The following is a 27,510-nucleotide window of genomic DNA, read 5'->3' as shown; positions in this document are numbered from 1 at the left end:
CTTGGCCGGGGCTGAGCACCCTTGGGACTTAGTGTCCATGCTTGGGGAGTGCTAGGAAAGCCTCTAACTCACTAGGTGTTCGTGTGAATCAATAGCGAGTGAGTGATTCTAGTGCGTTGCATTGAGAGATTGCATCGAGTGGCACTAGGTGTTCGTGTTGCAAGCCGGTGGTGCTTGTTACTCTTGGAGGTTGCCACCTCCTAGACGGCTTGGTGGCTTGTGACTTCGTCGAAGCACGCAAGGAGATTGTGCGGTGCTCCGGAGAAGAGATTGTGAGGGGTACGGTGCTCACCCCGCGGGGATCGCGAAGAGCAACTCTATTGGATCGTGCGTGTCATTGAGCTACCTCACTTGTGGGTAGGTTCTTGCGGTGTCCTAGTGGGGACGAGGTTCGTGTAACACCTCTTAGCCGCCGAACCACCAAGTGTTGGTCGACACAACGGGGACGTAGCTTGGTGGCAACCAAGTGAACCTCGGGAGAAAATCATCGTGTCAACATTTGTTCTTCCCGTTGGTTTGCAAGTCCCTAACACAAGCTTGTTCTTACATTCATATAATTGTGCTTGTGTAGTTGCTCTTGTAATTAGTTAGCTTGTGTAGCTTTCTAGTTACCTTCTTGCTTGTGTAGCTAGAAGTAGTTCCCTTGCGTGACTAATTTGGTTTGTGTAACCTTGTTAGTCACATTACTTAGTTTGTGTAGCTAAGTAAGTTGCGCTCTCTAATTTGGCATTAGTTGCCTTGTTATTGAGCTTGCTAGTGAGCTTAGGCTTTGTGCGCTTTGCCTCACTAGTTTGTGTAGGAGCTCCCCCGGTTTGCAAAGTACTAGTTGCATAGGCTTGTGTGACCTTGCCTCTAGTTTTGGTTAGGTGAGCTCTTGCTAAGGTAGCACCTTGCTTGCTTTTTAGGATCTTTTCAAGGTGCTAGAGAACTTAGATAGAGGGGTGTAGTCTTGGCTAGACCGATAGTTTTAATTCCGCATTTGTTTCGGTTAGCCGACGCAATAAGTTTTAGAAAGGACTATTCACCCCCCCTCTAGTCCGCCATCTCGACCCTTCAACTGCAACAGTAGAAGAATAAACAACTCAATTCCAGAGCTTTCAGTATGGAGTAAGCATGCATCATGCTGGCTTTGATGAGATGATTTTCACCAAGCAATACATAAGAGGACTGAAAGATGACATCAGAGTGATGGTAGAATCTCAAATGCCACCAATTGTCATCAAAGCTGTTGCATTAGCTAGGATTCAGCAACAGCAAGCAGAAAGAACAAAGCTCAAACACAAACCTGCAGGCTCCTACAGACAATTCAACCAACCAAAGCAAGACCTGAAGACAGGCCAGCAAACTACCATCTCATGGAAGGATAGACAACTCAGAGACTAGAGAAAAGCTAATGTCTGTTTCAGTTGTGGGGAAAAGTTTGTTCCTGGACACATGGCTGTCTGCAGTCAGAAACAAGGCCCAAGCTAATGCTGTAGCTGTCAATGATGTGGATATGGACAAAGAATTGCCTGATGAGGTCCTAAATGCACTAGCCACAGAGGATGAGTTAAATGAACAATTTTGTCAGCTCTCTATCAATGCTATCGCCGCAAAAGACAACATCTCATGCCTCAAATTTAGGGCTAAAGTCAAAGACAAAGTGATGTTGGTACTACTGGACAGTGGCAGCTCACATAGCTTTGTCAGCAAGCAGTTTGTAGATATGACAAACATACCACTAATCCCTACTCATCCTAAAAGAGTCAAGTTAGCCAATGGAAACACTATCACTACTGACAGCATGGCAGCCAACATGAAATGGTATTGTCAAGGGCATACAATGACAAGTAACATGATAGTGTTGGACATGCAACCTTATGATGCCATCTTGGGGTATGACTGGCTCGAAGCTCACCCACAGATGACTTTTGACTAAGATCAGAAAACTATGACTTTCATAGAGGATGGAAGATCAATCACTCTGAAAGGACTCCATGCCCCAGTCAGGGAAGTTAACACAATCTCAGCTACTAAAGCCCATAAATTTGCTAAGGGCAACGAGGTGTGGGCTTTTGTCTTGGTAGAACAACACCAATAGGTTGCACAATCTGCACCAGTACCTGACCAAATTCAGCACATCATCTTGCAATACAAGGATATCTTTCAAACACCCACTGTGTTACCACCTCACAGAATCCATGATCATGCTATACCATTATATCCTGATGCTGTTCCTGTCAATAGCAAGTCATATCACTATTCACCTCATCATAAGACTGAAATTGAGCAGCAAGTGCAGGAGTTACTGCAAGCTGGATTCATTACACACAGGAAAAGCCCTTTTGCATCCCCAGTATTGCTAGTGAAAAAGAAGGATGGTACTTGGAGACTCTATGTTGATTACAGAAAGCTAAATGCTCTCACCATCAAGAACAGATTCCCAATGCCAATCATTGAAGAAATTCTAGATGAGCTGGCTGGTACTAAATTCTTCACCAAGTTGGACATGAAATCGGGGTATCATCAAGTGAGAATGGATCCTTCAGATGAATACAAGACAGCTTTCAAAACCCATCAGGGCCATTACCAGTACAAAGTCATGCCATTTGGGTTAACAAATGCCCCAGCTACCTTGCAGTGCCTAATGAACCATATTGTGCAACCTTATCTCAGAAAGTGTGTACTGGTATTTTTAGATGACATCCTCATCTACAGCCCTACACTTGAAGACCACATGGTGCATTTATAGAAGGTTTTTGAGCTTCTCATATAAGGTTTTTGAGCTTCTCAGACAGAACCAACTATTCCTGAAAGAATCTAAATGCTCATTTGCTCAACCCAGCCTCTCTTACTTGGGACATATCATATCCTCTACTGGTGTCTCCACTGATCCTAGCAAGATTCAAGATATGCAAAACTGACCAGTACCAACATCTGTCACAGAATTGAGAGGTTTCCTAGGGCTGACTGGATACTACAGGAGGTTTATCAAAGGGTATGGCTTACTCACTAAACCACTCAACTCCTTGCTCAGCAAAAAGACCTTCCAGTGGTCCCCTGAAGCCCAGCAAGCATTTGACAAAGTCAAGATGACAATGACACAAACACCAGTACTTGCCTTGCCCAACTTCCAAGAACCAGTGGCGGAGCTAAAGGGTGGTCCTTGTGGGCCGCGGACCACCCTGAGCTTTGGAGAAATGTCCAATAGCGATTCAGTTTTCTGGCCAGAAAATTTTATGGGCTGTGGCCTGTTAGCTAAAACGATATCCCTATAGTATACGCGCTGGAGATTTGATCGAGAATTGATCATGTACGTCAGTTCACGTCCTTCCGACTGCCGCGTCTATTCGTTTCTCAATTCCAATCTTGATTGTTTCCGTCTTTCCTGTGGTCTACGGGACTACGGCGGCGCTGGTGACGCAACTGCAGAACTGCTGCCGACGGCAAGCAGCCGAGCACCAGTCGACCACCACACATTGGACTCCATCGAAATCTCCACGACCACGATCTGAATCCTAGCGGCTCCAATCTAAACTGGTTAGCTATTAGCCTATTAGCTAATGTTAATTAGCCTGCGGCTGCTGCCTGCTGCCCTACCCGTGTATCCATACTCCTTTATTTACATGTTTATAATGTCATACTCTGATACTCACGATCCTTCTTTATTGATCAGTTCAGTGGTCTACGATCTGCACAGATAGACAGTCTATAGACAAAGTGCAGATGCCACATAGGGTATGCAGTGCTAAACTGAATTCTTTTTGTGCAAGTGTAACTCTGAATTATTTTATTTTAATATATGATTTTTGCAGTATTTGATTATTGGTTTGATATACTGAATCATTATATAATTCTTTTGTAGAATTATTGAAACATGAAGAGGAAATGCGATATTGCTTGTATGTTTGAGAAATATGAAGCAAAGAACAAGGCGGCTTCTCCATCTCCTTCTGTGGTTGCAGCTGATCCAGAAGAACAAATTGAAGAACAAGAAGATGTGGCTGCAGCTGGTTCAGAAGAGCAAATTGACGAACATGAAAGTGGATCTGATCAAGGAAGAGTAATTGAGCAGAATGTGACTTCAACTCCAATGCCTCCAAGACCAGCACCAGTTTCTGAAAATGAACCAGTTTATGATATCAGTCGACTTCCACTTGATCCAGGAGAAAGACAACCCATTTCAAATTATCCCGTCAATGATCAAGATGCAGTTCGACGATCATATATTATTAAAGGCCCATACCAACCTTTTGCACATGATTTTGAAAGTAGGAATATCGGAAATAAGCCTAGGCAGTTCAATCCTCTATGGTTTTATAAATATCCTTGGATTGAATACAGTGTCAAGAAAAAAACAGCATTTTGCTTTGTGTGCTACTTGTTTGGAAAGGGGAGAAGTAAGACATCTGCATTTGTTAAAGGTGGTTGGAACAATTGGAATAGAATTGATGCACTTGATTTACATGTGGGTGGTGTAGCAAGTGCTCACAACGCAGCTCAAGAAAGATATAATTTTTTTATGACTCCCCATGGAGCAATTGATGATAAAATTGTGAAGGTGGATAATGAGGAACGTCGTCTCTACAAGATCAGGTTGACTTATTCACTTAGATGTTTGAGGTTTCTTTTGAAGCAAGGATTAGCTTTCCGTGGGCATGACGAAAGTGAAGAGTATAGCAACAGAGGGAACTTCATTGAGCTTTTGAAGTGGCTTGCAGAAAATAATGAAGAGGTGGACAAGTTTGTTTTGAAGAATGCTCCAGGTAATTGCACATTGACTAGCCCAGACATACAAAAAGAAATTATTCAGTGTTGTGCAATGGAGACTAGAGATCAAATAATTGAGGAAATTGGTGATAATCACTATACAATTTTAGCTGATGAGTCTAGTGATGTCTCGCATAAAGAACAACTTGCCCTTTGCTTGCGGTATGTTGATAATTCAGGAAGGCCATGTGAGCGATTTCTTGGAATTGTTCTAGTAGATGATACTACCTCTTCATCACTTAAGGAAGCAATTGAATCTTTACTAATTAGGCATGGTTTGACTATGACTCAAATCCGAGGTCAAGGCTATGATGGGGCTAGTAACATGAAAGGAGAGATTAAAGGGCTGAAAACCTTGGTCATGAAAGAATCACCCTCTGCTTATTATGTTCACTATTTTGCACATCAACTCCAATTGGTTCTTGTTGCTGTTGCTAAAGAAAATGGTGATTGTGTGTGGTTTTATGATCGAGTATCCCTCTTGCTAAATATTGTTGGTAGTTCTTGTAAGCGCCATGGCATGCTTCGACATCAACAATATGAAAATGTCATGAAAGCACTTGAGTGCGGTATACTAGAATCTGGAAGTGGGTTAAATCAAGAAATGGGGTTGCCTAGACCCGGTGACACTAGATGGGGCTCTCATTATAAAACTGTGGTCAACCTGATTGCTATGTATCCCACAATTCGAGATGTACTCATAGCTCTTGGACAAGATACTTCAGCAAGGGGTGACTGGCCAAAAATACATACTATGGTTGGAGTGCTGGAGTCATTTGATTTCATTTTCAATCTCATTTGATGCTTGACATTCTTGGACACACAAAAGAATTGTCTGAGTGTTTGCAAAGAAAAGACCAAGATATTCTTAATGCAATGTCACAAGTCCGTTTGGCAAAGAGTAAAATGCAACAAATGAGGTCTGAAAGGTGGGATTCATTTCTTCAAAGGATTACAATATTTTGCAACAAATATGGCATTCAAGTTCCTGAAATGGAACAAAATTATGTGCCGTATGGAAGATCAGCACGTTTTGCACCGGACCAAACAAATGATGATCACTTCAGAAGAGAAGTATATATTGGAGTCATTGACAAAATTAGTCAAGAGCTTGATAATCGATTTGATGAAGTAAATATGGAGTTGCTTACCTGTATGGCTGCTTTGAATCCAGCAGATTCCTTTGCTTCTTTTGATGCAAACAAGGTACATAGACTTGCTGAATTTTACCCCAATGAATTTTCAAGCTCTGACTTGGTAAGACTCGATTTGCAACTTGAAAGATTTATTGATGACATGAGAAAAGATAAAATGTTCAAAGGCCTAAACAATCTTGTTGACCTCTCAGTAAAACTTGTTGAAACAAAGAGGGATAAAGTTTATCATTGGGTCTATTTACTTATCAAATTGGTATTGCTTCTTCCGGTTGCTACCGCTAGTGTTGAAAGAATATTTTCTGCAATGACCTTTATCAAAAATAAGTTGAGAAACAAGATGGGTGATAGCCTACTGGATGATTGTCTGATGACTTTTATTGAGCGGGACATCTTCTTAAAATTGAGTGAAGAAGAGATCATCAATACTTTCATGGCTATTAGAAGGCGTAGGCCTGACAGACAGAAGAAGAAGAACTAGTAAAATATTGTTCAACTTTTATAGGTATGTAATATATTTCAAGTCTGTGTTAACAAAGCTATACTCATCTATTTTATAAACTCTATATGTCTTTTTTTGTTTTTAATGGCGTTTTGATGTTCATATACTTGTGTAGCAACATGTTAAATTTGTAGCGGTTAAAAAAAAATTTAGGCAATGGACCACCCTAGTTTCAAATCCTAGCTCCGCCACTGCCAAGAACCCTTTGTCATAGAGACAGATGCTTGCCAAGATGGAGTGGGAGCTGTTCTAATGCAACATGGCAAACCAGTAGCATACCTGAGCAAGGCACTGTCTGGCAGAAACAAGCACATTTCTATATATGAGAAAGAGTTCCTAGCCCTGATTATGGCAGTGGAGAAATGGAGACACTACCTTCAAAGGAAAAGGATTGAGTTCACCATTCTCACTGGCCATAAGTCTCTAGCATATCTAAACGAGCAAAATCTTCACTCTGAAATGCAGAAGAAAGCAATGGCAAGGCTTATGGGCCTCAACTTCAAAATCATATACCGCAAAGGAAAGGAAAACATAGCTGCTGATGCTCTTTCCAGAGTTGCCCATCTGTTTACCCTACAAGCAGTCTCAGTGGTCCAACCTGCTTGGGTCCAGGAGGTTTTGAATTCATATGCAACTGACTCACAAGCTCAACAACTTCTGCAACAGTTAGCACCGGCTAGTCCCAATGAACAAGGCTTTTCTTTAGAGAAGGGACTCATATGGCTCAAAGGCAAAATCTGGATTGGCAACAACTCTGCATTACAGACAAGATTGATATCCTTCAGTCACTCTAGTGCCATTGGGGGCCACTCTGGCATTGTTGTTACCTATCAAAGACTCAAACAATTGTTTGCCTAGAAAGGTATGAAAATGGATGTGGAAAATTCATCAAGCAATGCAACATATGCCAGCAGGCAAAACATAGTCATACTCATCCTATGGGGCTGCTCAATCCCCTACCCATACCAAAGGATATCTGGAGAGACCTATCCATGGACTTTATTGAAGGACTTCCAAAATCCAAAGGCTTTAGTGCCATATTAGTTGTGGTGGACAGATTAACCAAATATGCTCACTTAATACCAGTGAAACACCCATACACTGCAGCCACCATAGCACAGTTATTCTTGGATAACATCATCAAGCTCCATGGACTGCCAAATTTTGTGGTCTTTGACAGAGACAATATTTTTGTCAGTAACTTCTGGAAGGCCTTGTTCACTGCATATAATATTGACCTGAATCTTACCACAGCATCCCACCCACAGTCAGATGGGCAAACCGAAAGGGTTAACCAATGTTTGGAAATGTACCTGAGGTGCTCTCTGCAAGATGCCCCAACTACTTGGAAGGACTGGCTTCCTTTGGCTGAACTATGGTACAACTCTTCACAGCACTATATGGATGTGAGGCCGATTTGGGTGTTGTATCACTGATGATACACCTGAAGATGTGAGACTCGTGATCACCAACAGAGAACTACATTTGGTAGCTCTCAAGCATCATATGACTCGAGCCCAAAACAGAATGAAGCAGTATGCTGACAGAAAGAGAACAGATCATACATTTGCTGTTGGTGACATGGTGCTGCTGAAGCTACAACCACATACACAGTCCTCAGTGGCAAATCGTCCTTACCCCAAATTGTCCTTCAAGTACTTTGGTCCCTACCAGGTTCTAGAGAAAGTGGGCTCGGTGGCATACAAATTGCAATTGCCACCTGGAGCTCAGATCCACAATGTCTTTCATATCTCCCAACTGAAACCATTCACAGCCAACTATGCTCTAGTTTTTGACAAACTACCAGTCACTACTGACTTGCAGGCAGCAACAGCACTCCCAAAGGAGATTGTGGAATGCCGACTTGTGAAGAAAGGCAATGCTGCCATACTCCAGGTGAGGGTCACATGGACAGGCTTACCAGACAACATCACTACATGGGAAGATTACACCGTCGTAAAGAGCCATTTCCTAGATGCACCAGCGTGGGGACACGCTGCTTCTTAAGGAGGGGGAGGTGTCACGAGGGCAACAGCGTGACGGGCTGCAGGAAGCCACCGCGCCAACAAGGAGTCATCTACCGAAAGGCGTATTGTAGGCTCGTTGTTTACATTTACGTGTGTAGCCGGAAGGCGTATTCTGGGCCATAGGCCACTCTGTAATAACCAGACTCTCGATCAGAGAGGGACATATCGATTTAGACATCCAAATTCGGAGCCAAGGCTCGGGGGTTTGCTCGGCCGGCGTCCTCGTCGCGAAATCTCTCTGTGTGTTCATTGTTCTGCATCTCACGCCTCCACCGGCGACGGGCGAGGGCCAAGGGGGCGTTACAGGCGGTACCACTGGGGCTTGGCCTCCAGGCTACCACGTCGGGGGAGATGGAAAGGGAGGAAGGGGCGGCGGGAGCACAGGGCCACCATGTCGAGGGAGGGGGAGAGGGAGGAAGCGGCGGCGGGAGAGCGGGTCGCGGGAGGAGGTGCGTCGCGAGAGACCGTGAGAGAGGAAGACGCCGACATCGGGAGAGACGGAGAGCGTGAGGGAAGGTTTTTTTTTTTTGCTGAGACAAAGGGTTCTGGTATATATTTGGTGCTGGGCACATAGACAGAACCAGATTTGGACGTCCAAGCCGTGATCGAACGGTCCAAGGAGGCGCCGGAGAATAACAAAGCAATTATGTGTAGAATTCAAACTTAAACCGGCACAAATCTAAACCCCTCTGTATCGAATACGGTCGCAGAAGGACTTTCATTTTCTTCTTCTCGGATCCCCTGAAAAGCCGCGCGCACCCGTCGGCCGTCGCCCAGGACCAAACCCTAGCCAATCGAATTCATCCAATCTAGCCATGGCGGCGGCGACGCAGGAGCGGTGGACCATACTCGCCGGAATCCCTAAGGTGGTGAAGGACGAGGAGGCGAAGCGCATCTTCCCGCCGGGCACCAGCATCTCCGTCGCCTACAACGAGCTCCCGAGCGCCTCCGTCCTCACCGCCCCCTTCCGCATCACCTCCCCGCCCTACCCGTACGGCAACTACCCCTACATCGCCGCCGCCGACCCCTCCGGTCTGCTCCTCCTCAGCGCCAAGCATCCTCTCGCCGAATTCTCAGCCATGATCACCTACCACATCTGCGACGCGCGCACCGGCGAGGTCATCTCCCTCTGCAACCACCGGGGTCCCATGGACTTACACGCCGACAATGTCGGCCTCATCATGAGCGGGCAACGCTGTTTGGTTGCGGAGCTCCTGCCCAAAAGCGACGGCACCGGCCGTGCCACGCTTCTCTGCTACACGGTTGGGGAGTATCAGTGGGTCGAGATGGAGCTCGACTACTCGCCCCCGCTCCAGCAGGGGCGGTTCTGGTACGGCGATGGCGTCATCTCCCACGCCGGCTTGCTCTGGTGGGTTGACCTCTCCTACGGCCTCCTCGCCTGCGATCCCTTTGCCGACGAGCCGGAGCTGATCCACACCCCCTTCCCGAGAGTCCTCGACGAGCTGCCGGTTGAGCGGATGAACCGCAGCGCCTACTGCTGCGTGAAAGTGAGCGGCGGAAGGCTGAGGTACGTGCAGATCCACGGCAGCCCCGACGCGCCGGTTGTCAGCATGTGGACGCTTGCCGACCCCCCGGCCTCAGCCGGGGAATGGATCCCTGAGTGCAGCGTGTGCTTGGCCGACATCTGGGCCGACGAGAGCTACCTGGAAACAATGCTGCCACGGAGCGTACCTGCCCTTGCACTCCTCCACCCGGCAGATCCTTGCAAGGTTTACTTCTTCCTGGGCTCGTGCATTTTCGCTGTCGACCTGCGGCGGAGGATGATTGTTGAATTCAGTGAGTTTGAAATGCCCAACCCGCCTGACCAGATGATGACCTCCTCCCTCTTCGTCCACGCATGGCAGTATGACCCTTCCCGAAGCCGTACGTATCTTCGTCGTCAGATTTCCCTCTCTTTGCTGTTTTATTGCCTTGATTTCAGTATATCGATGTGCAACATTACATGTAAAGTAAATCATACGTTCCTGCATCATTAGCCTCTGGATAAGATCCACTGCCTTCATGGGATCCTTTTACCTGGTTCATGCTTATTATCAGCAGCGATAAGCACATTGAGTACACTACTCAGTCCCCGTTGACAATTTTAGGAACCCCAAACTGGAATTAGACTTGAACTCTTCCCCTGGTTTGAGGTTATTTTAGCTAGAAAAGAAAAATATAAACGACTTCGAGAGTTATTGTAGTATATTTGTATCTGTACAATTCTGAAGTACTGCATGTTGCTCTATTGCCCATTCTTGTATAGCTGCATTCAAGGAAATTGCTAGATTATACTTTAGTGCTTGCAGTAATTATATAGGTTCATTAGAGTTTCTCTATTCTTCATTAGAAATGTTTGGTTTGCATGCCTATGTTAATTGATATGGAGAACCATCAAACTGATCAATTGGCTGTCATATGTCATTTGATAGAAAGGGGATCTTCACTTTGTGGCACTGTAAGAGCATAGATGTGTTTAACTGTTTTTTTGAAAGAACGATGTGTTTAACTGTTACAATGGAACATAGAAGACACACGGACCCCTTAGCTTCTGTGGGTAGATCTTATAGATACAGTGTTTCTGTATAGTACAATTAACCAGTTTCTAAAGCTTATAAATTCTTTGTTACAAGTATTGACCAATTTGCTTTCCTTAACCATGGTAATTTCTTGTCTTTGAAGGGCCTTCTGATTTTGTACCAACACATTTAAGGAAAGTGAAGGAGATTGCTGCTCAGAGGAGGTCACCCTATGTTCACCTTAATCTGCTTGTCCATATGCATAGAGATTCCAATAAATATGAGTTATTTTTTCAGGGCCTAATACAACTGTCATTTGTTGATTCAGGTTGTTTGCTGGCATGTACAACTCTTACTTGCGTCGACGTGGTACTGGTATGTACTTTATGATCTATGCATGAACTGCACTTTTTTCTATCAAATTCTTTCATTGCAATTATAAGCTGTGATGTTTCCTGGACCCTGGCAGTATAAACTGATTGAATCCATACTTGTCTGTATCACTGTTGTATTTGCGTATTCTTGTTCACTTTTTTCCTTAGTTGGGTCCAAAGTTTTTGTGCCAAAGAGCTTATTTCCTCTCGTGCATTTTCAGCTGCAAAGTTGAATGGATCCCGGAAATCTGTAAGCAGACGGATTCAGAAAGTTATGAGGATGATAACACCTGATCATGTATTTAAGAGGAGGGGAATCTCCAAAGTAGATTTGCATCGGTTTGCGTCATTAACTATGGACGAAATGGGTAGTTGAACAAAGTAGATAGTTGATGTTTCACTCTTGGATAAGAATTATTGTGAATTCTTGATTGAGGATGCCACCTCAATCTAGTATCCTGCCAGGCACTCTTCTTAATTATGTGGGAGTGGCATATATGGAATGGATCATATAATTTTTACATGAGATCTGAATGCTTAAATGATCGTGGAACTTTTGTTTTCACTCTCTTAGCGTCATGAATTACAAAAGCAGCGGTAACTGGCAGGCTATTGGTACTGTTGACACTGTGTTACAAGTCCACCAGTGGTAGAGGCCACAAGTACGGATCTGGTTGGCTTGATCCGATTTCTAGCTGTGAGCTGCTGCTGGGGATTTGGAATGTTGTAATTCCCTTTCCAGCTTGAATCAATTTGTGGGTGCTAGCACTCTGGATCCTCCCCAACCCCTAGCCCATGACCACTTCACCCGGAGCCAACACCGTCTTGGCGTCATGAATCTGGAGATGAAGATCATCCTCGACGAGCTCAACAAGCGCTTCACCGAGCACGACCACAAGTGGGACTCACTTCAACGAGCAAGAGACCCGCATCCAACGCTAGATCCAGGAGTTGCAGCAAAGGGTATGCCATGCCACCGATCCCCAATCCTGAGCCCCCTGGTCTGGTTCTGCATCCTCCTATCAATCATGGTGTTCGTACAGGGGTGGGTCACAATGGGTTTCAGGGTCCCAAACTGCCTAGAATAGAAAACAAAGTATACCATGAAATTGCAAGGGGAAAGGTCACGAAAAGATTGTGACCACAGAGGCAAATAAAGATTGAAGCAACATATCCAAGCCTTGTTGATGGCTGAAAATGTAGGACCCAAAAAAGTTCAACACAAATCCACAAGGTCCAACCAAATGTACTAATCTTAAAAAATGAGACACAGTTAGCTGGTACAGATCGCCCTTAACCCCACAAGTATCTATGTAAACTGTATGAGCAGGATTAGAATTTCAACAGCTGCTTCATCATCGAATTCTCAAGGACTGCATCATGAAAGCAAAGGAGGAACTCCAGTCATGCATACCTGTTCAGATACTTCAGAGTTTGCCAGTCTGACATGGACATCCTGCTAGCCGTTGACGAACCTTGTGTCCAGGGTCGCCGACACACCTACTCAGATACTTCAGATTTTCCTGGATGTCTGCTGCCGAGTATGCCGTGCAGCACCTACCAGAGTCCACAGCCCAGTTGTGACTTGTGTGCGTGTTTTGGCAGCTTCACGCCGCACAGGACGTCCCGCCGCCGCACTGGAGCAAAGTTGAAGCGGAGCAACGGATCTGGGAAGGGACGGCCCACCAAGGGTCCCAAGGGTTGGGGACAAATAAAGCCCATGTTGCTACCTTTCCTATTTGTTGTTATTAAGCCCATGCCCTCTGGTACCTACGCCCTGCTTTAATTCCTAGAATCTATGGCCTTGTTTAGTTCGCAAAATTTTTAGTTTTTTTGGCTACCGTAACATTTTTGTTTTTATTTGACAAATATTGTCCAATCACGGAGTAACTAGGCTCAAAAGATTCATCTCACAAATTACAGATAAACTGTGCAATTAGTTTTTATTTTCGTCTATATTTAATACTTCATTCATGTGACCAAAGATTCGATGTGACGGAGAATCTTGAAAATTTTTGCGAACTAAACAAGGCCTATGTCACTAAATTTAACTAACTTTATAAAAAAGAGCATCAATATCTATCATATAAAATAAGTATTTTATGAAAATATATTTTATGATAAATTTAATAGTACTAATTTGACATTATAAATTTTAATATTTTTTTCTAAAAATTTAGGGCCTGTTTAGATTTGAATTTTTTTAGCCCAAAGAGAAAAAATTTTGTGGAATTGAGGCCTGGGAACTAAACAGGCCAAAAAATTTTGGGGAAAAAGTTTTGGGCTGCAACTGTACACGCACTCTCATGGAAGCCCACCAATGACAACTGCAAATGCATGCAGCCCAAGTTGTGTCAGAAAAAATTTTGCCAAACTAAACACCTAAAATTTTTCGCGTGTTGTGACCACGAAAATTTTTATCACTTTGGCCAAAAAATTTCAAATCTAAACAGGACCTTAGTCAAAGTTTAAAATTTTTAACTTTAAAATAAGTCTAGAAATTGAAGCGTTTAGGGACAGAGGAAGTAGCTTTTAGCTTTTAGTATCGACGTCGGAGGTCGGATTGCATGTAGCACCATACTACATCTATGTTGGACCACTTTTTAGTAATAGAAACATCTAGCTTCATCATTTTGGCTTTAGGCCTTATTTGGATGTTGTTAGATTTACCTCAATCCATATGTGTTGGGGTAGATTAAGGTGGAAATTAGTTTAATATCACTCCGGTCCATCCAACACATGTGGATTGATGTGAATTCGATTACATTTAAACAATGTCTTAAGGAGGAGAATCAAACCAACTTATTACAAAACAGTTTCAAACGACTGGATCAAGTTTACATAGCAAAACCAACTCAAAACTCGACTCTTCTCCTAAAAAAAAGCTACTCAAACCTGAAACTGTGTTGAATGACTCCTTATGTCTGTGCACAAACATAAGGCTGTCTCTGTCTAAGTAGTCTTCGCACACCAGGTATCGTTTCAATTAGCCCATTACACAAGAGTTATCTTCTTTGGTTTTTACTAAAATATGACACAAACGTATCATATGATAATGTACACTAAACAATTAAATCAGACCAAGGTATTACCATCTTTAAATAATGCAAACTTCCCTTTAGCTACCTCACAAGCGTAGCTACCGTTTCCTCCACAAAGCCACAGTGAATTCTCACGAATGCACAACAAATTCAGTAACTAACATAAGGCCATTTATCTGACAGTAGCTTGGCAATAAAAACATACAGTATGTTAAGAACAATTTAAAAGGCACTATGCTCTAGCATCTGTGCTACAAGTTACAATGACTGTTTTGAACATCAATTATCCACATGCCGTTAAAGTGTAACATACTTTGGGTGATCTACTAACAAACTCTCTAAGTAAAATACATGAGTCTACCATTCCTATAGTGACCTAAGAGTACAAAGCCTCTCTTTTTAGCACTTCCACAAGTAAAACAGAAGGAAGTGTAGCACTATGCAAAATATCCCTCAAGGGAGGATATATAATGCCACCTACTACATAGATGATTAGAAACCCAGTAAACTTTACAGCAAAATGCAAGCTACATGGTCAGCCAACCACAAGAGTCAGCAAATCTTTTTTTTCTTAGAATGAGCAAATCTATGACTTGATAATGCATAGAATATGCTTTTTCTTTTCCTTTTATTCCTTTTTTCCATGAGTAAGTGCAACAAAGCTTCAAAGTTGAACAAACCTGCAAAAAGAAAAATAACATCAAGAATAGTTTTAGAAACTGAAACAAATTGTACTGTATTTAGTACATGCAAGTACAACCATCCAGATATACAAAATAAATAATATGCGGGGCATATAAAACTGTAATACAAAATTGGTAAGCATTTCTCTAAATGGGGTAATGATTTTTAAAAATCAACTTCATTCAAAACACTTTGTAATCAAGTACTTCTTTTGCTCATCAATGTAAGGCATTATTTTGTTCTGAGAAAGACAAACTTTACAAATGTTGGCCAGTAATTAGTCAAATTATATGCATGTTCAGTGTAGAAAAGTTGCGTCAACTACTTATATATTCATAATATTTTATGATTGTTTGTGTTGCAGCACTTGACAATATAATGCAAGATAACTCAATGATTCAAATCCATTTTTGAAGATTTTCTTGTTCTAAAATACCCTTCATTTGATGGTAACTGTAATTATGCTCACTAGAATACAATATTCCACACCCAAAAATGGCACAAATGAGCAGCTGTGTAGTAATAACTGGCACTGAGTGCAATATTTTTCAGGATAGAAAACTTGACAGAAAGCTTCAATTAAGATCCTGAAGCTGCCCTGGTTATGAAGGTTAGTTTTTCAAACAGCACTATAACACCAGATTGTGCTCCCCAAAATGGATTAAGACGCATAGAACGGTTGTAGTTGAGCTATCCTGAGCCAAACTAAACACTTTCCCAAAACTGTTGTAAAAATGCACTGTAGTGCGGCTTCGAATAAATTTTCTTCTTAGACACTACAGATAGCTTTTTTGAAGGAATAACTTAGTGATTTTGTTCAGATACTTTAGGATAAATTGACTACAGAAATTTGGGTGAAGGACTTCAGTTTGAAGAACTTATTCATTATCTTCGCTTTTTGGTAAAAATATAGCAGGAATGAATCCTATTGCGAGATATGTTGAGAACTATAATTTATATTCTATCACCTAAATTGATAAGTACAGATGTTTTTCCATGATCCCCACTTCCCAGTTAAAGGTACAGCTTGAAAGGTAACTAAGTTGTTGGGTATAGGTAAAATGAAAAATTAAGGTGGAAGGTTATACGAGTAAATTACCCAAATAACTTAGTAAAAATCTGGATACCTCTTTCGGTTCAGAAAGAGTAACCATCCAAAAAACGCAAAACAATCATAGCACCAAACATTGGATGATTTGTATTGAACCTCGCAGGTTATTTATATAGTGTGCATTGTGGTTTGGATCTCAAGCAATTCCAGAGACGAGATGGAAATTAATACTATCCTACCATAACAACTAGATCTATAAGAGTTTGGATTAAGGATTTTTCAATTCATATGCGCGGAAATTGTAGAAATTTGGGTATGTGTTGTGTTTTAGGGTTCCCACATAAATAGTTGTACTGCTTTATGCTTACACTACTACTAAATAAAAGTTGTAGGATCAAGAATTTCTGATCGCGCATGAACTGAAATTGTAGAAACATGTGTGTTTTGTTGTCATTTACAGCCCCCACACCATGTCTTTGTAGTGCTAGAATGCTAGATTACAGCCACCTCCAGAAGAACTTGTAGTGTTAGGACCCTAACATTAACACACCAAAAGTTTATCGAGATATAAAACGTGATTCAGATTAGTACGTTTATTACTACGAACTCAAATTACATATCACAAACTCTTGTGCTATGCAAATGACAAGAAGTTCCATGAATTACCACCAAATTAAGAAAATATATACGGATTCGATTTTTATGAAAGTGGAATAGTTACCAAGACAAGTTCGAACCATTCTATAGGATATTTGGACATAAGTTTTCTTTATATTCTGTTCTCAAAACCAAACTTTTAGTTATGTTCTTATATGTTTGACAGAGTTAATTCTCAGGTGTTTCTTGCATCTATTTTCTTCATGTAAGGACTAGCTAGAGAAAGATCAGAAGTTTTGAAAAATATGTTTGCGAATCATTTTTCTATGGAATTCATTCTTGAAACTAATTACCTATGTAGAAAATTACCTGATACAATAGTAGTTAGGAGTTATGCATAGTGCAGATGCTCCAGTATATGATGCAACTTTGGAGCTCTACGTCGAAATATTGGTTGAAGGCGGAAAGACAGGGGTCCACTTCTCCAACTTTTAGCATCATACATTTCATTCCACGCCTGAACTATCTCCTCAACCTTAAAACTGAGTCCTGCATAAGGGAATATATATTAGCACTTTATTCTCAGAACACAAGTATTCAGTAGTAGTCACTACACTCGTAAGGATATTGTCACAAATCATCTAAAATATACATACAACTGAAATAAGTGGTAAAATAACAGTTCTGTTTAGCTAGCAATCTCATATGTGCATGCCTACCTTCTCTGGACATGCAGATTTCAATCTTAGCTGATCTCAATGGAATTGTGTCAAATCAGATACATTCTATTCAGTCTAGCGGGTTTACAATTATATCCTAGTCGTGTTTACACTCAGGTATTGTTTCTCTTTTGGCATTATTTGTAGAGGTTCCTAAAAATAAATTAATGATCCTTTTTTAACAATGAAGTGTTAGATATTTGTTAGAATCCCTCAGAACAAAAGCAGAAAAATAAGTAATTGTACATTATGTGTCACAACGAAATATTCTTACCTTCTTGGGTGGTTTCATTAGCACAATGGTTCTTTACAATCACATTGATGTCAGCTTGAGAGGCACCTCCGATCTTAAATTTTTCCATGGCAACAGTCAGCGACTCCTCCCAGCTAGGAAGTCCCAAATTGAATTCAACTACTGAACGTTCATAAAGGATGGTTCCCCACAAGATGTATATATGTGATCGTATGCTTGAAGTCTCTTCAAACGTTTCGTCTGCTGATATATCCTTCACAAAACCTTCTGAGACCATCTTCTCAAGTACAACTTTGTCCTTACTTGGTTTAGAAAGTCCCCTCAAGCGCAAAGTTTCCATTCTTTCCCAGATATCCATTCCCTTTTCCATATTATCCTCTGCATGGTTGAACAACTCCAAAACTTCAGTTTCCATATTTATCTTAAATGCAAGAGCATAATACCAAGAGAGTTTGGCCTGCTCGAATTGCTGCTGACCAAGAGCAATAAGACCTTCAAAAAATTCAGATTTAGTTTTAACAGCTTCATCGAACATTGCACCAGCTTTGGCATATTCTGTACATGCCCAATCGTATGAAACTTTGACTTGCTCAAGTATAAATTCCTGTAAAGAATCTTCAGGCAAGCATGGTCTTTTTCTTGCACGAGACATGTGGACATTGCCACAGTTAAACAATGCCAGTGCTGCCATCTCCTGAAATTTGGACTCTGCAACTTCAAACATTTCCTGTGCTTCTTCACTCTCTATTGCGTCTTCCATAGCCTCATAGTACAGTCTCTGGCCAAGGTCATGGAGATCCAGATATGCATCAGAACTAAAACCCACATGATTCTTGATTATCTGGGCAAACTGTACCATCCAGTCATCAGCGTGATACTTATGTTCAACATCATGCCAAACTGTCCCGTTATCCAACATGATATCACGGTTTCTCTCTAACGTGGCAAAGGAAGGACGTCTCCTGACACAATCGACACCAAGCTCTTGCACAGGATTAACCTCTGCAACATATAATCGGATTGGCCCTTCCAAATCTGCCAGATTGCTTGCCCAGCTTAGCTCCTCGGACGAGGTTATTGTCACCAAGTCTTCTTCTTTGTCTTTATACTTGATCAGAAACGCCTTCAATGACGGGAACTTGTTCTGAACTATTTCTCTCAGTTGCGACAGAGAGCAGTTAACTGGCATCCGAGCACACCTGATGTCCTCTCCAAACACCAATTTGACATCCTTCATCGCTTCCTCCTTGACACCAATGTTGTCCTCACAATGATTCACTGGCTTGACTGCAGAATGCTTCTGCTGCTTGCTCTCGCCATGCCTCGGTTTCTTTCCAGCAGTGTGTCCACCTCGCTTGTTGCCCATGTTACTTTGTTCTAGCTTCTCGAGACCATTGGATTCACTATCTTCAGTATGATGCTGATGATTCCCTATCCCATTTGTCTGTCTCAGGTCAGCCTGCTTCTCCGTGGAAGCAGAGTCCAGTGGAGCCGCGATATGATTTCCATTTACCCCCTTCTTTTCCACTGCAACCGAATCCAAACGCTTGTCATGAGATTTCTTGCTCTTTTCCTCTCCTTTGGCGCTACCAAACTCATCCTCATCCTCCGGCTGCACCACATCCTCGTCATCCAAGGCAACCGAGACACCCTTCTCCTCCAACGCCTTCCTGACCCTCTCCGAGATCTGGCGCGCGGCGCGGTTGCCAGGCTCCCACCGCAGCACCGTCCGAACGTCGCCCCACGCGAGGTCGGCCCTGCCCAGCGCCTCGAAGCAGGCGGCGCGGCGGAGCAGCGCCCTGCTGTACCGGGGCGCGGCCTCCAGCGCGAGGTTGCACTCGTGGATGCCGCGGTGGAACTCCGCGGGGCGCATCCGCATGTAGCACTGCGCGACGCTGGCACGGAGGCGCGCCGCCTCCACGCGCGGCCCCGCGGGGAGCAGCCGCGCCGCCTTGTCGTACTTGAACGCCGCGCCCTCGAAGTCGCCCCGGTTGAACAGCCGCGTGGCCTCGTCCTTGAGCTCCCGCGACAGCTCCAGGAACACCGCCTCGTCGCCGTCCGACGGCGGATTCTTGGCCCCCGGCGGCTTCCCCATGCTTGGCTGGGGCTGCCCGGCGGCCGCCCTCCTTCGTCCTTCCCTTGGCTTCTTGTAACCAAAACGGAAAACCTCCAAGCTTGGCAGACGCAGATTTGAAGATTTGAAGCGGGAGGAAACGGAAACAGGAATCAGAAACTGCAGACGCTCTTCCTCTTCCTCTTCCTCTTCCAGTCCCAGACCACCAAGAAAGGAAATGCGCGAGAGCACGGAAAGGGCAGGATTTTGTCTGTGCTCACCCGGAGCCGAAGACGCAGAGGTGGTGGGAGGGGAAAGATGCTTCGACGGCACGGAAGGAGCAGCAGCAGAAGACACGAGGCGGCGAAGCAAGCGGCAGCAGGCAAAGGAAAGCAACCAAAGCAGAGAGAGGACGCAAAGGAAAAGGAGAGGAGGGACGCGGGTGGACAAATGGCGCGTGCCGTGGCCGTGGCCGTGGGCGCGAGAACCAAAGTCACGGAACGGGAAGCCGATACGCGACGCTTTTTGTTTCTTGTTCTTGTTGGTGGCTACGGGTGACAGCCGACTGCACGCACGGTGCGCCAGGGCCGTTGGCCGTTGCAGGCCCGCTAGCTGGGCCTTGTTTAGGCCTTGATTACTTCGGAAAGATTTTATATAAAAAATGAGGTCTTGTTTAGTTCATCTCAAAAATCAAAAAGTTTTCAAGATTCTAAAACTAAAAATTTTTTAAAATTTCTCGTCACATCGAATCTTGCGGCACATGCACGAAGCATTAAATATAGACAAAAATAAAAAAAACTAATTACACAGTTTGTCTATAAATCACGAGACGAATCTTTTGACCCTAGTTAGTCCATAATTAGATAATATTTGCCATAAACAAACGAAAAGTGCTACAGTGGCCGCAAACTTTTCATTTCGCGAACTAAACAAGGCCTGAATAGTACTATTTTCGTTTATATTTTACAAATATTGTCCAATCATATACTAACTAGGCTTAAAAGATTCGTTTCGCAAATTACACATAAACTGTGTAATTAATTATTTCTGTTATCTATATTTAGTGCTTCATGCATGTGTCACAAGATTCGATGTAACGGGGAATATGAAAAATTTACAAAATATTTTGGGAACTAAACAAGGCCTTACTTCCAGCCAAAACTCAAAATTTTTCAAGATTTTTCGTCACATCAAATCTTTTGACGCATATATGAAATATTAAATATAGACAAAAATAAAAACTAATTGCACAGTTTGGTCGGAATTTACGAGACGAATTTTTTAAGTCTATTTAATCCATAATTGAACAATAATTACCATAAACAAATAAAAATGCTATAGTGTCGTAAAAATTTTCATCGACAAACTAAACACAGCCCTGGTTCTGTGGCCGTGCAGGGCTGCGGACGGAGGAGAGGGCCGTGGCCCGTGGGCGAGAGCACGTCCGACGTCAATAAAGACGCCGTCTACCGCTGATGCGGTATTTGATGCGGTGGAGACCAGAGAAACGGCAGAGAAAAGATCCGTAGTATCAGGACGGCAAATGTTCCAAAAAAAAAAAGCTACGAACAAAAAATCAGCTATGAAAAAAAAACGTAAGCCGTTGAAAAATTGATATGCCTTGTTTAGTTCGCGAAAAGAAAAGTTTTCAGATACTGTATCATATTTATAACTATAACAATTTGTATATAAAATATGCAATTAGTTATTTTTAGTCTATATTTAGTGTTTTATGTATGTGTCTAGATATTTAATATGATGAAACGAAAAGTTTTTGGGTGGGAACTAAACAAGGCCATAAGCTATATGGTAGGGAAAATTGTTTATAATTTATTTAGTTGAAATAACTATAAAACATATCTTCTCTCCATTTAACTTGAATTAAGTGATAAACATCTCTTTATTTCCACGATTTAGAAAAAGTAGAAAGATGAAACCGGAGTTTATGATGCTGCAAAAAATTGTGCTATACAAAAAAAAACAGCGCATATAAGAAAACAGTTTTAGGTCATAACCGTTTTGGTTTCATGTTCTGCGGTTTAGCCGTTGAAACATTTTCTAAAAACTGAATCAAATAAAGCCTTAGTATTTGAGACTGAAGCTAGTGTCAAATAGAAGCCACATCAAGAGCCAGTTTGGTGGGGCTTCTTTTTTTTAACTGTTGAGCTTTATTTCTTGATTTTTTTTATAGAGTGATTTTGATGGGGGCATGTGAGAACACAAATCTAAGGCCTTGTTTGGATGTTGTCGGATCCGCCTCAATCCACATGTGTTGGAGTGGATTGTGGTAGAATTTAGTTCAAGTTCTACTCCAATCCACCCCAACACATGTGGATTGATGCAAATCCGACTACATCCAAACAAGGCCCAAAGTGATTCTAGCAGTAATTGAGCAAAAAACCATGATTTAAATGAATAAATAATTCTCATCAACTCTCCACCAAAATACAATTATGTTTTATCTATTTGGTAGGACTTCATAGAAATTTCTCGAAAAAGTTAAGAGCGGGGCTATACCAAAGTGACCCAAGAATGTTGGCATAGAAAAATTCACGTGACAGTGCTGATTGCTAGCATGGTAGCAAGGTGGCGCAAATGGTGCACGCCATGATCGTCATTGTAGTGCCGATGAAGCGCTTGAAAACAATGCCGTGTGTTCCTCCTCGGATGAGGTTGCCCACGGATGATTTGTTGGTGCTAGGCCAAGATTCAAGGATCATGTGGAGTAGTTCGTGATAATTTTATAAATAAGGCGTTACAGATGCAAAGCTGGGCACTAAATATTGAGATAGCACCGGATGAAAGTTCATATCTAGTATATTGCACTTTTTTATCACTTTCTCTTGCTAGTAGCCTAACAATCAAAACACACACACACACACATTAAAGCTGCTATGAGAGTGAATACAAGAGCAGCTCAAGGTGCAATGCTTAGTGACCAGAGATTATCGAAGGCCTAAAAACCTTTTCTGCAACTCCTAGAATGCATTGGTTGTTAGTATCATGCATAGTGATCATCAGAGTTTTAGTGCAAAGAGATGTTTGTCATTTGGTCGAGTTAAAGCCCACTAGAGCTCTCTGTTGGTCACTAGAGAGGGCTCACTTGAGTTTAAAGCATCTAATGCCCAATTTGATATAGCCATTGGGAGGTCTAGTGGCATTATTAGAGAGCCATTACATAGAAAAATTTCAATAACTTGGAATATTTTGTAGGATTTCAGGATCGTCATCCTCTATTCCATAAGGCTACGTAGAAACTATTTATATAGACTTATATGATACTTTGTCTTGAGGCCTTATTCGTAATATTGTTGACTAATTTACTGCGAGAGAAAAACACTGCGGCTGAACCTATAACTCGGGAGTAGTACATCACACAGTCTCCCAGTCAATCACGTCCTATGAGTAAGTCAATCCTGGGCGTCCGATCCGGAGATGGAATCCGAATTTCCTTTCGAGCGAAGCAAACGGAAGAAGTCTGTGGCACGGCCAAGTTTGCACACCAGACAGCAAAAGCCATCGTCATCAGCTGCCTGCAATCGATCCAGGTTACCGTGAACGACGTTAACTACCCCCTAAGTATCCCCGATCGGCCCTCCACGTGTCCCGATCGAACGGCCCGGATCCGCCGCCAGTGGAGCAGGTGCGCCCCCCCCCGTCCGTCGCGCGCTACGCGCACACCGACCTGACGGACGTCGCCGCAGCCGCGCCCGCCTGGGCTCCACCGCAACCCCATCGCTCTCGTCTGCATCGTCACCTCCTCCCCCCCTTCTTCGTCTCCAACCAGATCGAGCCCCCCACGCCGCATAAATCCCCCGCTGACACCCGATCCGTCAAGCAAACCCCTCACGCCGCGTCCGATCGACGACGACGACGGTGCGCCATGTCGATGCTGGACGCCTTCTTCAGCAAGGGCGGCGGCGGTGGTGGCTTCCGCGGCGCCAAGTGGTACGCGCGCCGTTTTTTTCTTCTTCTTCTTCTTCTCCTGGGGATCCAGCCGGGTCCCGGGGAGTTTACAGTGGCTTGATTCGCGTTGGTTGGTTCTGGTTCTGGTTCTGATGATGCCGTGTGTCGGTGTGTGTGCGCGCGCAGCAAGACGCTGCTGAAGCTGTCGATCCCGCGGATAAAGCTGCTGCGGAACCGGCGGGAGCTGCAGCTGCGCCAGATGCGCCGGGACATCGCCAAGCTCCTCGAGGCCGGCCAGGAGGCCACCGCCCGGATCAGGGTACGCTTCCTCGCTGTCACGGGATTTCCGGATTTGCTTTAGATTGGAGTAGGGTTGGGTGAGGTGGCAAGTGGTCGGGGGGCTTTTGGCTTTTGCTGATTGGAAGCTGCGGCTGCTGAGCCTGCTGCAGGTGGAGCACATCATCCGGGAGGAGAACATGATGGCCGCGCAGGAGATCCTCGAGCTCTTCTGCGAGCTCATCGCCGTGCGCCTGCCCATCATCGAGGCCCAAAAGTTCGTCCCCCCTTATCTGACTTCAATTTTACCACCAGTAATTCCAGTCGCTGTTCGCTTGTTCATGTTCCTACGGGTGTTGCAACCGAAACTAGCTTGCAACCGAAACTAGCTGTAGCTTTATTGCCCCTCTTGATGTGGCAAACGGTGCTGGACCAGCAGCTGGCTTGGGATTCCCAGTGGCTTGTTGACATTTTTACTTTTGTTGGGCAAGAATTCTCAGACTCTCGAGATGCTCTGTTTGATGTGTTAAGACGACTACTACTTTATCGATGTCTCACTGTAATCTCCCATTATGGTCAGTCGTTGCTAATTTTGTGGCTCGCTCAACGTGGCGTGCCACTGGTAAACCGTAAACCACCACTATGATGGTAGATAGATTTCTTTAGTATTTGTATAGTGGGTTAGTTTTCCATGGTGAACAGTAACACCTAATCTTAGGGCCTGTTTGGTTCCCCTTGCTAAACTAATAAGGAGCTAAAATCGTTTAGTCCCACTAGTCACCTAAGAGTAGCTAAAATAGTTTTAGCTAGCTAAAATTTAGCAAGGGGAACCAAACAGTGGACAGTGGACTATGGCTGTGTTTGTTCCATTCCATTGTAGGCCAACCTGCCTGTTTCAACCAATGTGTTCTTTTTTTCAGAGACTTGGACCCTAAAGATAAGAATTACTTCGCTATATGTTCATTTGGCATTAGGGACAAGTTATCTTCGTTCTTATACCCTCTGCATTCTTATATTCCTTATTTGTTCATAGACACAAATCAATTTAATCCAAACTCCAAGGATGTTACTAATAATATTTTCTTTGCTGCTGCAATTTTTGTTAGGGCATATTATCTTGAAGTATAAAACAGGGATACTGACTTCGTGCTCTTGAATACAAATGGGCTATAGTTCATAAAGTTGATTACTGTTTTGTGACTAAAAATCCTGTAAGAGATGCAGATAAGTGTGACTGATTTGTGTTTCCTTGCTTTGTTGGCTTCAGGGAGTGTCCTATTGATCTGAAAGAAGCAATATCAAGTATCTGTTTTGCTGCTCCAAGATGTGCAGATCTACCTGAACTGATGCAAGTTCAAATGATGTTTGCTACTAAATATGGGAAGGAATTTGTTGCTGCAGCTTCAGAGTTGATGCCTGATTGTGGGGTCAATCGTCAGGTTATATGACACTTCAAAATTGAATTAATTTAATCATGTTATCTGGTAGTTTGGATATTCGTAACATATCGGAATTAATGCTTCTGCAGATAATTGAACTACTTTCTATTCGTCCTCCTCCTGTTGATGCCAAGTTGAAACTGCTGAAGGAGATAGCAGAGGAACATGAAGTTGATTGGGATCCATCAGAGACAGAGACGGAATTTCTCAAACCTCATGAAGATCTATTGGTAAATACATATTGACTTGTGACTAACATGGTTAGTTCAATGATTCATATCTTACTTGATACTATGTTTCCCTTCTTAGAATGGACCGACCTACTTCAATGGCTCCACACTACCTCTTCCCAAGGAGAAACATGAGGAAACAGTAGCCGCAAGTGCTGCCGAGCAGCCTGATGAAGATTACGAATCAGATACCGGTCTTGACTCACTGGATTTGCCTGAAGTCCCAAAAGCTGCAATTCGCCCACCTTCTGATGCACCAGTGACCCCAGATATTGGTCCACATGTTCAGGGCTCCCAGTCACTCCCTCATGAGTTCTCAGAGCCTACTGACTTGGAGGAGAATCCAACAGCTGGTGGTGTTTTTAATGTTATTCAGATGAAAAGCTTGGAACATCTCGTTTCTGCATCATCTGCTCAGTCAAACATACCAGATTTGCCAAATGAAAAGAAGCAATTTATTCCCTTTGCATCTCCACCTCCAGTTTTTGCTCCTTCAGTGGAAAAAACCAAGACAGTTCCCTCACCTTCTCTCTCTCCAGTGAAGCCAACAGAGCCAGAACCAGAAACCTTCACAAAGAAAATTGATGAAGTGACCACACCTCCAGTACCTCCCACGGATTATATGTTCACAAAACAGCCAGAACAAGTGCGGACAATCTCTCCTTCTGAGAGTGGGGCAAATATTGACTTGGACGACGTTTTATCTGCTGCTCAGACAGCTGCAGAATCAGCAGAGCGAGCTGCATCAGCAGCCCGTGCTGCTGCGAACCTTGCACAACTGCGCATTGCAGATCTAAAGAAGAATTCCCAGGTCTATAACAAGTACAGCGATAGTGCCTTAAGGGAAAGCCATCATCAGACTGAGGGGACACAGAAACCAGTATTTGATCACCAGGACTCCTTCACCAACGATACACAGGACTATGTGCCATCTCATGTGCCGCAGAGGTCGCCATCTTTGGAGGACGATCCATATTTCTCCTATCCCAACTTGTTCTCAGCGCCAAAACCCTGAAGGCGGAAAACTAGTGGTCTGCATGTAGTTGTTCAGAATAGTTTGAAGATTGAGATATCACTTTTTCAGCTCTGTCCAGTCCTCTTATGTTTGGCTTTTGCTGTTGCCTCCAAACTTCTGTGTATTGCTGAGTTGGTACATACAGGACGAGAGGAGACTACTGGGTTATTACTTGGCTATAAAACCTGTCTAGTTGAGTATCTGTAAATTGTACATGTGCGGTGTTTGTATCAGTTTTCTGAAACATTTCTGCAGTCCTACAGGTAATAACAGAAATTGAATCTCAGCATCTAGTATCTTGTGATTCTGTTTTCGATTGTCATATTGTCGTTTGGAACAAGTAATCAGGTTCTCCTTGCGACGGAACAAAACAGAGAGACAAGGGAGGGGCAATCTGGTCTTTTCCCAGGCTCCAAACAGTGTGAAAACATGGCTGGAATTATTGAAATCACTAAAATTCCGAAAAGACTAAATTTCCAAAGAATTCGCGTGACTTGGGTCATATTTCTAAAGGCTTACCAATCGTGGGTCAAGTTTCAAGGGGCACTCAAATTGTGGGTCAAGTTTCAAAATTTCTCGGGCTCCTGTGATATGATATCCAAAGCTGATATGCTACTTTGCTTGAGCCATGGGGAGCTACACAGTTCCAGCTCCGTGGGAACGACATGATGTAAATAAACGCTCTTTGGTCATTTGGTACTGTTTGCAATTTCTGTTGAATCACTACTGCTTTTTCTATATAGCTATCATCCAATGTATCACGTGTAATCGGGACTATTCATGGGCAAGATGCTAGGAGAATATGAATTTCTTTTCTGAAGATCATAGGTTCGGACAGTGCTGATTGAGCAGGCCTTTTCGGTTCTGAGAATTGACAGGTTGTAGTAGTGATTGTACACAGTTATTCTTTCACCGCCTGCA

At 43.3% G+C, this 27,510-nt stretch overlaps 3 protein-coding genes and 1 long non-coding RNA gene across 5 annotated transcripts; 3 read left to right on the top strand and 1 right to left on the bottom strand.

Moving 5' to 3' along the window:
- On the top strand, positions 3,127 to 3,970 carry LOC110437098. The gene is made up of 3 exons (XR_002455209.1): positions 3,127 to 3,519; positions 3,656 to 3,717; positions 3,845 to 3,970. It is a non-coding gene; the product is annotated as an uncharacterized LOC110437098 (long non-coding RNA).
- On the top strand, positions 9,130 to 11,878 carry LOC8069675. 2 transcript variants are annotated; one of them, XM_021465380.1, is made up of 4 exons: positions 9,131 to 10,316; positions 11,115 to 11,175; positions 11,280 to 11,326; positions 11,547 to 11,878. In XM_021465380.1, the coding sequence occupies exons 1-4, from the start codon at positions 9,248 to 9,250 to the stop codon at positions 11,699 to 11,701; spliced, it is 1,332 nt and encodes a 443-aa protein (XP_021321055.1). In that variant the 5' UTR covers positions 9,131 to 9,247; the 3' UTR covers positions 11,702 to 11,878. The 2 variants fall into 2 exon arrangements, 1 of the variants encoding a protein (XP_021321055.1); XR_002455236.1 differs by lacking the exon at positions 11,547 to 11,878 and having other exon boundaries at positions 9,130 to 10,296; positions 11,280 to 11,318.
- On the bottom strand, positions 14,525 to 20,191 carry LOC8069674 (HSP-interacting protein). The gene is made up of 3 exons (XM_002443897.2): positions 17,692 to 20,191; positions 17,068 to 17,247; positions 14,525 to 15,046 (listed from the first exon to the last, which is right to left on the bottom strand). The coding sequence occupies exons 1-2, from the start codon at positions 19,763 to 19,765 to the stop codon at positions 17,090 to 17,092; spliced, it is 2,232 nt and encodes a 743-aa protein (XP_002443942.1). The 5' UTR covers positions 19,766 to 20,191; the 3' UTR covers positions 14,525 to 15,046; positions 17,068 to 17,089.
- LOC110437053 (IST1-like protein) lies at positions 23,519 to 26,835 on the top strand. Its single transcript, XM_021465152.1, has 6 exons — positions 23,519 to 23,671; positions 23,816 to 23,948; positions 24,079 to 24,182; positions 25,173 to 25,344; positions 25,434 to 25,574; positions 25,654 to 26,835. The coding sequence occupies exons 1-6, from the start codon at positions 23,607 to 23,609 to the stop codon at positions 26,587 to 26,589; spliced, it is 1,551 nt and encodes a 516-aa protein (XP_021320827.1). The 5' UTR covers positions 23,519 to 23,606; the 3' UTR covers positions 26,590 to 26,835.

Source organism: Sorghum bicolor, chromosome 7 (assembly GCF_000003195.3).
Source record: "Sorghum bicolor cultivar BTx623 chromosome 7, Sorghum_bicolor_NCBIv3, whole genome shotgun sequence".
NCBI lineage: Eukaryota > Viridiplantae > Streptophyta > Magnoliopsida > Poales > Poaceae > Sorghum > Sorghum bicolor.
This window is presented reverse-complemented; position numbering and strand designations above follow the sequence as displayed.

Coding starts and splice junctions, on each gene's coding strand:
- LOC8069674 (XM_002443897.2), bottom strand. CDS start 19,765: ATGGGGAAGCCGCCGGGGGCCAAGAATCCGCCGTCGGACGGCGACGAG. Junction 17,248..17,691: donor TAATGAAACCACCCAAGAAG/GTAAGAATATTT, acceptor TCCCTTATGCAG/GACTCAGTTTTAAGGTTGAG.
- LOC110437053 (XM_021465152.1), top strand. CDS start 23,607: ATGTCGATGCTGGACGCCTTCTTCAGCAAGGGCGGCGGCGGTGGTGGC. Junction 23,672..23,815: donor GGCTTCCGCGGCGCCAAGTG/GTACGCGCGCCG, acceptor GTGCGCGCGCAG/CAAGACGCTGCTGAAGCTGT. Junction 23,949..24,078: donor AGGCCACCGCCCGGATCAGG/GTACGCTTCCTC, acceptor AGCCTGCTGCAG/GTGGAGCACATCATCCGGGA.
- LOC8069675 (XM_021465380.1), top strand. CDS start 9,248: ATGGCGGCGGCGACGCAGGAGCGGTGGACCATACTCGCCGGAATCCCT. Junction 11,176..11,279: donor GAGATTGCTGCTCAGAGGAG/GTCACCCTATGT, acceptor TTGTTGATTCAG/GTTGTTTGCTGGCATGTACA. Junction 11,327..11,546: donor CTTGCGTCGACGTGGTACTG/GTATGTACTTTA, acceptor GTGCATTTTCAG/CTGCAAAGTTGAATGGATCC.